The sequence below is a fragment of the Tribolium madens genome, unplaced genomic scaffold (assembly GCF_015345945.1).
Source record: "Tribolium madens isolate multiple individuals breed KSU strain unplaced genomic scaffold, Tmad_KSU_1.1 Scaffold_19;HRSCAF=116;Tcas5.2_LG9, whole genome shotgun sequence".
Lineage (NCBI taxonomy): Eukaryota > Metazoa > Arthropoda > Insecta > Coleoptera > Tenebrionidae > Tribolium > Tribolium madens.
In genome coordinates, this window is record NW_025400983.1 from 3,343,862 (window position 1) to 3,355,274 (window position 11,413).

General features: G+C 32.7%; 3 protein-coding genes across 5 annotated transcripts in view; 2 read left to right on the top strand and 1 right to left on the bottom strand.

Moving 5' to 3' along the window:
• Nucleotides 1-11,413, bottom strand: part of LOC123015612 — an 80,388-nt gene that overhangs the window by 48,720 nt on the left and 20,255 nt on the right. The gene's annotated exons all lie outside the window — the stretch shown is intronic.
• Nucleotides 115-6,311, top strand: LOC123015607 (protein peste-like). 2 transcript variants are annotated; one of them, XM_044415427.1, is made up of 8 exons: nt 115-393; nt 463-1,161; nt 1,244-1,684; nt 4,697-4,909; nt 4,961-5,252; nt 5,564-5,766; nt 5,815-5,888; nt 5,940-6,311. In XM_044415427.1, exons 2-8 carry the CDS (start codon nt 1,144-1,146, stop codon nt 6,226-6,228), a joined length of 1,530 nt encoding a protein of 509 aa, XP_044271362.1. In that variant the 5' UTR covers nt 115-393; nt 463-1,143; the 3' UTR covers nt 6,229-6,311. The 2 variants fall into 2 exon arrangements, with proteins under 2 accessions (XP_044271362.1, XP_044271363.1); XM_044415428.1 differs by lacking the exon at nt 463-1,161.
• The window catches only part of LOC123010073, a 5,986-nt gene continuing 1,603 nt past the window's right edge, over nt 7,031-11,413 (top strand). Inside the window, exons 1-7 of the mRNA XM_044406751.1 lie at nt 7,031-7,148; nt 7,200-7,415; nt 7,467-7,761; nt 7,809-8,011; nt 8,064-8,137; nt 8,185-8,422; nt 11,227-11,379. Coding sequence (XP_044262686.1) covers nt 7,281-7,415; nt 7,467-7,761; nt 7,809-8,011; nt 8,064-8,137; nt 8,185-8,422; nt 11,227-11,379 — 1,098 coding nt within the window. The 5' untranslated portion in view covers nt 7,031-7,148; nt 7,200-7,280. The remainder of the gene's footprint in view (nt 7,149-7,199; nt 7,416-7,466; nt 7,762-7,808; nt 8,012-8,063; nt 8,138-8,184; nt 8,423-11,226; nt 11,380-11,413) is intronic.

Here is an 11,413-nt window from a genome sequence, read left to right on the forward strand (position 1 = left end):
CTTGAAATTTTGAATTTCTCATGTTGTAATCTAGAAATATTTTTAGAATCACGAGTGCACTGTGGGTCGAATCCATTCATTGTCTTTAATTAAAGACGCGCAGTGTTGGTGACTGTTGATCGAAAATGTGACGATGTGAAAAATATTGATTTTTAAACAAGCGAAACGATCGGTAAATATCGACGTAAAATAGATAAACCGCACCGTTTTAAGTGTTTTAGTTACGTAATTGTCACTGAAATGAAAGTCATCAACACCACTTTTTTTTTTAATTGTGTGCACTTTAAATACAATTCAAGTTTGTCTCAAGTGCAAAGCGATCCAAGTTCGCGCGCGATGCAACTGCATTTGAAAGATTCTCATGAATAATAGTGCAAGGGGACCCAAAGTACGGTAAGAGCAAACAAAACTTTACTCAGCCTGTATAAAACTTCGTTAAATTCTGGTGTAAATTATTTTTAGATTCGAGACTTCAAAGTGTAGTAACGAATTGTTAATAACTCTAATAACAATAAATTATAAACGTCCATTTTAATTACACGCGTTGACATACTGATTAAATTAATGGACTTTGTTTATCTGTTCAGTTTTTAATGGAAGAAATGTTTCGCTTTGATGTTACCAAACAAACTTTATTGTGACAATATTCTTGTCATTTTCAAGTTCAATTTCAATTTTCGTTTTAAATCAGAGTTAAAGAGTCTGATTTTTTCCTTTCTAGTGCAGTTAAGTTCGCCTTGAGTCTAGTCTTCACTCACACCTTGATAATGAACTAGATAAAAGCCGTGTAGACCGAAAAAATCGCTTAATCTCGTGTGAGTTAATCAAATCATCCAGTTTCCCAAGCGTATAATCGCGTGCACGCCCACCGTTCATCTTTTCCGTTCAATATTCAAATTTCCCATCACAGCGGCATGTTTGTGAAAACAATGACCGATACCTTAAAACTTTAATCCAATTTCGTCCGGTATAAAGCCACCATCACACTCATTGCATCAGCAAATCCTGAAAAAGTCTCCAACAAGTCCGAATTTGTGATTTGGCGTAAAGTGAATTAACGAGGGGTCAAATGGTGCTTCACCTCCGACTTAATAACAAGCATTTGCTCGGATAACTAAGTTGTTATTGTAAAACATGAAGTAAATGTCAAGCAACACCATGGTGAGTCCTTCCCGATTTCGTACCCCCCCACTTGAATGGTTTTTCGTTTTGGATCAGCGTCCAGTGATGTTTTCTTTTTCAGGCCATCAGAAGAACTTACAACATGAAGTCCACGAGGTGTTTGCCCAAGTGTTTGTGTGCGTTTGTGGTGTCGGTGGTTTTTATTGTTTTCGGTTTGGTACTTCCGTTTATTTGGCCAATGATTTTGAAATATTTAATCGAGAGTAACATGGTGTTGACGCCGACTTCGCACGCTTATGATATTTGGAAAAAATTCCCGACTTCGTTCCCCATCGATTTTTATTTCTTCAATTGGACTAATCCCCAGGATGTGTACAACAATTCGGTGAAGATGAGGTTTCAAGAAATGGGGCCTTATCGATACTCCGAGACGAAAGAAAAGACCGATATCGTGTGGAATAAAAACGGGACGGTTTCTTTCAGACATTTGAAGTTTTGGTATGAAAATCGGGCAAAAGGGGATATCAACGACGAAATCACCACTGTAAATCCCGTCGCCTTAGTAAGTAAATTCATTACGCTAATTAAGAAAAAATGTTTTCGCATTGGCATTGTTTATAATCTTGTGACGTACAAAAAACATCAAATTTCTCCTTCTATGAAACACAAGTGATAACATTTTCAAGTTTATTTTTAATTATTAAGATTACATTTTTTTTAATTTAAAATAGTAATGTGCCAAGGTAAACTATTCCCTGAAATTGTCTCGTACTGAAAGCCATTAAATTCGTTATTAAATCTGACGGAGAGCTTTCAGCGTGCTGTAAACAAGTTCCGAGATAGGCATCTAACGGTAAAAAATGTCTAATGTTGCCAGAAGTGATTAATGAAACCGAAAGTTAACACAACTTGAATACATTTTTACAATTCAATTTTAATTTTTAGATTAACAAACCAGGAAAATTTGGTATTCAAATTTATTTAACAAAATCAAAATAATTCAAATTAATAACACACAACACCGAATAAAAAAACCTATCCAAGAAAAATATTTTTTACCTGTAATTGAATAATGAATTAATTAATTGTAACAAGTAATATGCAAATTTTCCGATTTTTAATAAAACTGACCTTTAAGAAAAAAAGGACAGTGATTAGTGCAAGATTAATTTTATAGCAGTAATTCGCTTTTTTCATTTTTCGAATTTACATGTTTATGTCTATAAAATGTGATTATTTGTTGACCGAATTGACACTAATAAAACTAGTCAATACTTCAATAAAGCGCATTAAGAATGTGCTTAAAAATTGGTAAAAAAACAGTTTTGGACTTTGACTCTATTTATTTCAGTTGGAAAAATAATTTTCCAAGATTTTTTGATACAGGCTATCAGAACAGGAAACAAGGAATCTTATGAATCTTAAATTGTAACTATGTTTAAAGCTATTTGTAGCTTTTATGGGCAAAAATGTTTTACCTTTACTAAATAATTATGAAAAAACATATAATTAAATAAACATAAAAAGTGTCATATGTCAAAAAATAAATGACAGATACAATTTTTTAAACATTTTTTCCATGTTTTTGGTATCTTATCGTACTTGGAGTTTTTCTCTGAAACACCCTGTATTTCCTCAGCACATCCAAATAGAAAATGTTGCAATTGCAATTTATAATAAAAATGATAAAGAAAATGCTAAAGTGTGAATCAAGGCTGCAAGATAAGGTCTGGATAATCATATTCTGAATGTCAATAAAAAATTATAGCGTTGACAACAATGACTTTAAGTGTAATTTTTGAAAATTAATTGTTAGTTTTGTTTTTATTCAATGTAACTTTATACACACTTAACAAAATTATTGTCAACGTATAATTCTTGTTGTTGAGTGATTTCTTATGTAAATGCATAATCTATAACAAAGCTACATCTATGAAATGTATTTTTAGTGCATTAATTAAAAAAACTGACCAAACTATTCCTCCATTGCGTCTGAAATTACATTAAAGCCAGTCACTATTTCAATAAAGCGTAAGTACACATTTAAAAAATACAAAATGCATTTCCAGTGACAAACCAATAACGTGGATCAAGTTACAAAACATACGTTGTCCATTATCATCTTTTAGATGTGAACAAAGCTATATAAAAAAAAATCATGACTTTTAAGAATTATCAGTTTTGTCGCCAAAGTAACTTTATATGTATGCACTCATTGACAACGTAGTTAGTTGAGCGAATTTTTATGTGAATACATTTCTTTTCAACAAAAAACAACAAAGAAAATTTGAATAATAAAGTCAAAAATGTATTTAGTTTTTAAAAATGATGCCGTGATTACCTCATACTGTTAAGGCTAGTTAAAAAAAATTGACTCAGGTTATTGTCATTTAATAAAAAACAAAGTGAGCAATTGGAGGGAAAATCGTTTTACGGTGTGAAAACTTCTGTGATGTATTCTCAGACCATGTTGTTATGGCCGCGATGGCTTTCTTCCAACACATAATCAAGGTTTTACTATGATTATCAAGAAATGATCAAATTTTACTTTAGATTAAATGAAATTGAGATTAAATGTGACAGCATTGACAGCTATGTCATATGAAACAAGAGTACCTTTTTTATGAAAAAATGATTGGGCTTTTGATATTTGGCATTAAAAATACGTGTTAATAGGCTGAAAAAAAGAGTTATGACCCAAAAACTAAAAAGGTCCTATTGTCACCGGAAATGTATAGCTTTTACAAGACTTTCGTTTACATCATATCAGAAAGTGTCTTTTTATTCCTTGACATGCAAAGTTTCATAATAATCGGATAAACGATAACAAAAATATTTCATCATTTTTCATTTCATTTTTGGAAAGCTGTAATTTTTCTATTTTTTAAGGTAGGTCAATAAATACTGTGCTATCTATTCTCATTTGTAGAGGGGTATTCGTGATTAAAATTATGCCACACATTTTTGAAACACGCGATGTAATTCTTGTAGTTAGTTGAGCGATTTTTTATGAGAATACATTTTATTCCAACATTTTTTTCATCTTTTAACAATGCTACATCTATAAAAAGGTGACTAAATTATTGGTCCACTGCGTCTGAAATTACACTAAAACTTGTCACCATCACAATGAAGCGCTAAGAATTAAAAAAAAAATTCCAGACTTACAATAAATGCTCAAAATGAAAAAAAAACATGGGAATTATCAGTTTTCTTGTCAATTTCTTGTAACATTATCCAGTAATTGACAACGTAACCTTGTAATTGATCGATTTCTTACCTAAACAATTACATCACGTGCTATGAGCTACTTCATTTTTTATTTTTTTTTTGTTATAGTTGAAAATTTACTTAAGTCGTCTGAAATAGAGCAAAACCTCTCACGGGAGAATTAACTTGATGAACAATACACAGTTCTAAACTTCAATATTGATCTTAAATGAAAAGTTTCGTGTGTATTTTAGCAACAAATTCTGCATACCTGATAATCAAATTTTGCCTAGTCTCTAGTTTTCCTAATTAATTATCCGGTAATAATTACTTATGGATTTTAATTAAATGTTTGTATTTTCAGTCAGCTGCCTACTCTGCACGCACGTGGAGCTACCTAGTCCGCCAAGGCCTCTCCCTATCCCTCTCCAGCATGTCCCCGACTGTCCACATCACCCGGTCCGTCTCCCAGATGCTTTTCACGGGGTACAAAGACCCTCTCATCACTCTCGCCCGATCTTTACCATTTCTATCGGCCTCTCTGCCACCTTGGGACAAATTCGGTTGGTTTTATACCGTAAGTAGTGACACAGAAACCGAGTTTTCTTCTTATGGAACAACCTTGCAGAGAAACGGATCGGCGCATTACGAAGGCATCTTTAATATGGGAACTGGAGTAAACTCGACTTTTGGTAGACTATACAGCTGGAATTATTGGACACAAACGCCGTATTTTGAGGGAACTTGTGCCATGGTTAATGGTTCAGCTGGGGAATTTTTCACCAAGCTTGATAATAAATCCATTAGCTTTTTTTCACCGGATTTGTGCCGGACTATGACTCTTAGATACTCCGGGCAAAGTGTCGTCAATAACATACTAGGGAACAAGTACGTCGTCGACAGTTACATGCTTGATAATGGTAACATTTTTTATTTTGAAGAAAAAAAAATTTTTGCACCACATTTACTACGCAAAACTGATGAAAGTATTTTTTTATTTTGAAAAAGTTGATTCAGCCTTTTCCGATAAAAGTTGCTTTTCTTATCAGTTTGACCCCAATTAGACTTTTTTATTTTTTGAATGTTATTTCAGCGGCTTGAAGCAAAAGGAAAAGCGTAATTTTATCATTTTATTGCGATAATAACAATTCAATGGATGTTTTGACTCTTTTCATTATCATAATTGAGATGAGATTTTTCCGTTTTGTTGTAAAATTTGTCCTTATTTCAGGTACGATTTTCCCGGAAAACCAGTGTTTCTGTAACGGCGAATGCGTGCCTTCTGGTCTAGTCAACGTTTCGAGTTGCCGTTTTGGCTCACCATCATTCGCATCACTGCCACATTTCTACCAAGCAGATTCCTACTATACCGACTCAGTCGAGGGCATCCGTCCGGAAAAGTCCAAACACGAGTTTTTCCTAACCCTGGAGCCTGTAAGACACTCGAAAAATTTTTCAGTCATATTGAGAAGGTTTTTTCAGACCACCGGAATTCCATTGGAAGTCAGCGCCCGTCTCCAAATTAATCTCCTAATGCAGCCCGATTCCGGAATATCGTAAGTTTTTATCAACTCCGGGTATCCAGAATCGTAATGAGAGTGTTTCAGACTGTACAAAGGCGTCCCGAAAGTTTTCGTACCTATACTGTGGTTCGAACAGAAAATTCGAATTCCGGATGGTGAAGCTTTCAAGTTGAGATTACTCCTCAATCTTCCGGTGATCTGTACGGCTTTAGGGATTATTCTTGTGTTTGCTGGTGTGATTGTTTTGTCACTTCTTGTTTATAAATTATGCACGATGAATATGTGCGGGAGGAGGAAAGAAAAATTGTTGTACGCCGATCAGAGTGTTCCACTCAGAATTGATCGATCGGTGGAAATCGTTAAAAAAATTTAAAATAAATCGTTTGTAATCGAATTGTTATTTATAATAAAAAAGTTATTATTATTATTTGTTATGTTAATAAAGTTTTATTTATATTTTTGTGGTTTTTGACTTAAAATTTTCCTTAAGTTAATTACAAACCAAACAAAAAAAGAAAATAAATAATACAAAAAGTCGACAAAGTAACAAAAACCGCTAACAAGCAATTTGTTTCAATTTTATAGAAACATCAAGCTTATTATCTAATTATTTTATTCTTTAACAATAATTACCGCTGATGAAAATAATTATTTGCAAAAGAAAAACATTTCATGGTCATACATAAATTATTTTAAATCGGAATTTTCTCCCACAATTTGTGATGTCTGACCCATCCCAAAAATAGACCCTCTTATTACCTGAGCAAGCATTTTGGAAAAAGCATCCACTAAAAACTCGTTTTTACATTTAAAAGAAAAACAAAAAACTGGTAGTCTCTTATTAGCTTGCTTTTCAGTTATAAATTCTAGATCAAGTCTTGACTTTCTGACAGAATGTTCGATTTGAAATCATTTAAACAATTGTTGCATTTTTGTTTTAGTGTTACTTTAGGTATTTGTGGTTTTTGTGTTATTCTTTTTTGGCCAGTAGTTTTGAAAAGCCTTTTTGTGTTAACACCAAATAGTGTAGTTTATCAATTTTGGAAAAAATTGCCAAATGAGGTTTCAATTGAGTTTTATTTCTTTAACTGGACAAATTCGGAGGATTTTTATAATTTGTCAGTGAAACCCAAATTTGAGGAACTGGGTCCTTATACGTTCAGCCGAAGTGAGGAAAAGTGTAACGTGACCTGGAACGATAATGGAACGGTTACATACCGCGAGAAAAAAAATTGGAAACATCAGGGAGGGAATTTAGACGATGTCGTAGTTGGAGTCAACTATGTTACTCTTGTAATTCTTTTTTGGAACTACTTTTTTCGCTGATAACCTTGATTTTTTAAGACAGCCACAAGTATAACACGTTTCTGGAAATACTACTCCCGAAAATACTTATTCCTCATCTTGAGACCACTTTTCTCATCAATGTTTTCGACCCACACCGTCAGTGAATTACTCTTTGAAGGGTACCATGAACCTTTGATCAAAATAGCACGAGCTTTACCGCTTTTCCAGGAGTTAAAACTCCCAAATTTTGACCGTTTTGGATGGTATTATGAAGTAAAAAAAATATTTTTGTCTTATCCAAACCCTAACAGAATTATTTGCCAGAGAAACGGTACCACCGATTTTGCCGGAGCCATAAACATGGGCACCGGAATTAACTCAACATTGGGTAAAATCTACAACTGGGAATACGACACAAAAACTCAATTTTTCCATGAAAATTGTTCCGACGTTTCTGGGTACAGTGGCCAGTTTTTCCCGAGCGATCTAAAACCGGAAAATTTGCTCGCATTTTCAATGGATTTGCGTCGAAAATTGCCGATGCAATTCGACGGAACGGAAATGGTTGACAACGTTCTGGGATACAAATACATTCCCGGAGACCAATTTTTCGACAACGGTACTAACCTCACACTACCAAAACTTATTCTTATTAAATACTCCTAGGTACAATTTTTCCGGAAAACTCTTGTTTTTGTAATGGTGAATGTGTACCCTATGGTATGGTCAACCTCTCAACTACAAGACACCAATTTCCAATTTTTCTTTCCCTACCTCATTTTTTCCAGGCAGATTCTTATTATCTAGACTTAATTGATGGTTTAAAACCGGACAAAAACAAACACGAATCTATGCTTATAATAGAACCGGTTAGATTTATTTGGTTTAACCGTAACTTAAATTCTGATAACTGTTTTTTAGACCACTGGTATTCCGATTGAAATGAGAGCGAAAGCTCAACTTAATCTTTTGATAAGACCAGTCGAAGGCATTCCGTAAGTAATTAAAAATTTATAATTTTCAGATAAAAAATCTTTTTCAGACTTGTGGAAAACACTCGCAAAATTTTTGTCCCAGTTTTCTGGACAAAACAAGATATAAAACTTACAGGAACACCAATGTTTTTAATCAAATTAATTATTAATTTACCATTTATTTGTACGGCGTTAGGGTGTTTGATAATTGGGATTAGTTTTGTTTCAATTTTTTTACTTTTTAGTAAACGGAGTCAAAAAAAAGTTTTGAAAAAATTAGAAAATGATGTAATAATAGACGAAGAGGTTCCTTTGAATTAAAGCGACTACAAGATTATCTATTTTTTATTTTTGAAGTGTTATTCCAGCGCCTTAATTGAAAAAAAAAGGAAAACCGTAATTTTTATCATTTTATTAAAATAATAACAATTTAATACAAACAATGATGTTGTTTAATGTTAAACTTTTTCGTATTTTTTTCTATGTATATAGAAGCACAATTTAACAAATTAAAACAATGTTCTGTAAAAGACAAACTTTATTACAAGAATTGTTACATTCTTCTACTGTGGATGTTGTTATTCGACTACTCTTAACTTAACTCTCACTCCAGAAGGTTGAGTGAGGATTTGTGGACTTAGCACTCAACAATTTTTTTCGGAAGCCAAGTGTTGCGTTCCTTCTGGTCTAGTAACGTTTTGAGTTAATTTTGATGAAACAAGCAAAGTCTTGGTGCTTCAGGACAAAAAAGATAGTAATACACCAGATTTTTTAATTTGATTATTTATTTACCCAATAAACTTTACCTACATCTTCTTCGTTTTGCTTTTTCATTATTATCTTTAGAACAATATGCAAGTAACTAGTATCCAAAATTTATTTTAGGTATTTTAAAGAGTATCATCATTTGAAATACAGGGTGCGCCAGAACTCGCGCCCCAGAGAAAATTTTCGAGTAAGGTAAGATACCAGGAACATGAAAAAAATGTTTAAAAAATTCTATCTGTCAAAAAACTTTGACATATATTTTTTGACATTTGACATTTTTTTATATCTATTTAATGATACTGATGATCTTGTATATGTTTTTTTACAATTATTTAGTAAAGGGACAAAAATTTTGCCAATAAAAGCCCCAAACAACATTGAACAGAGTTACAATTTAGGATACAGCTTCCTTGTTTCCTCTTTTAATAGCCTATAGCAAAAAAACTTGGAAAATTATTTTTCCAACAGAAATAAATTGAGTCAAAGTGCAAACTTTAAACCCTCATAACTTCGAAATTTTTATAGATAAAAATTTTTTAACATTTTTTTCATGTTCCTGGTATCTTACCTTATATGGCGCGAGTTCTGGCGAGTTCTGGCGCACCCTGTATGTTAACATCCGACTTTTTATACCACCCGAGAGTTTTATATTCACAACGAAGCTCGTAAAATGACAATATCTGATCATTGTGATGAACTGCGTTGTATTTAAAAAATCTACTGTAGGCTATTTTGCTAAGTGAGTTAATAGTTTAATTGGTGTTCTTATCTTCATAATGCAAAGCTCACAATGTTAGCAAAAAACGGGTCTGAATCATAATTTTAGAAAAGACTATGGAATTTGTTTCCCAGTAATCGGTGATTCTAGTGACTCAAATATTACCCATGAAAAAGTAATCCAAAAAAAAATTTTTTTAATTCATCTTCTGTTGCTTTCCTGTGACTAATTCTTTATTGCTTCCAAAAAATATATCAACTGCAATTGAGTTGGTTCTGCCATAAAAAATATTTGAAGCCAACAAATTAAAATAATCTATTGGTTTTGTTCCTTCTACATCGATTTTTAACCTAAATAGTTTTGTAAAAGGGATTTTACCCTTTTTTGGTCCTCTGAGAGTTAGTGACAATAATGGAACAAGTCTAGTTAAAAGTTCTCAAGAGATTCTTTTTCAGAATTACTATGATCTGGATCACTAGAATTAGAATCGTCATTGCATTCAAATAAATGTAATGCAAGAAGTTGTGTAATGTTAAGTTTGTTCTTCAATTTTGAATACTTTTTGAGCGGTTCTTTATATAGTCCATTCTGAGACTGTTAAAATCGTTATTTACCTAACGTGGTTGGAAAATAAAAATTCCCACATGAGCATTTTGTTTGCAGCACAACCAAAGGGAGTTAGGTTTTTTGTTGGTGGGTTAGTAACTGGTTAAATCTAGATTAAATCTAAATTCAAATAAACTGTCATTTATAGTAAAAAATCGTTTGTATTAAATTCATAATGAGCGGCAGTAAAGGTTGCAAACCACCAGAATTTAAAAGACTTGGTTGACATTGTTTACCTCAATGATAATGTTCCTAGATGTTGTTACAAAGAAAATGCCTGTTTTGCACACCGAAGATAACCAGAAAATAGCTGTCTAAAAGCTATGAGTACAAAAAATTATATTATAATTACGTGATTGCCTGATTTTACATCAAACAGCACTTACTGGTGATACTACTACACTCAAATGCAACTCCTTGTGTCCACGTGCATATCTTAACATTTTCCCAAAACGCGCGAAACGCGGTATAAGCACATTTGCAAGGTGTAAGTCGTGCACCAAGCGATTTGTGGTCAGTAAAAGTGTTAACTAATTAAGAATTTAATTAACGCTGGTGAAAGAGTATTTGAAAAAAAAACATTTTTATTTTAAATCAGAGTTTTTTGTATTATCTCACCCATCTCACTTATTACCTCAGCAAACATTTTGAAAAAAAAAACATCTACTAAGAACTCGTTTTTAGATTTAAATAGAAAATAAAAAACTGGTAATCCTTTATTAGTTTGATTTTCAGCCATAAATTCTAGATCAAGTTTTGATTTTGTAACAGAATGTTCAATTTGAAATCATGTAAACAATTGTCGCATTTTTGTTTTAGTGTTACTTTAGGTATTTGTGGTTTTTGTGTTATTCTTTTTTGGCCAGTGGTTTTAAAAAACCATTTTGTGTTAACACCAAATAGTGTTGTGTATAGTCTTTGGAAAAAATTGCCAAGTGAGGTTTCAACTGAGTTTTATTTATTTAACTGGACAAATTCGGAGAATTTTTATAATTTGTCAGTGAAACCCAAATTTGAGGAACTGGGTCCTTATACGTTCATCCAAAATGAGGAAAAGTGTAACGTGACCTGGAACGATAATGGAACGGTTACTTACCGCGAGAAAAAAATTTGGAAACATCAGGGAGGGAATTTAGACGATGTCGTAGTTGGAGTCAACTATGTTACTCTTGTAATTCTTTTTTGGAACTACTTTTTTCGCTGAT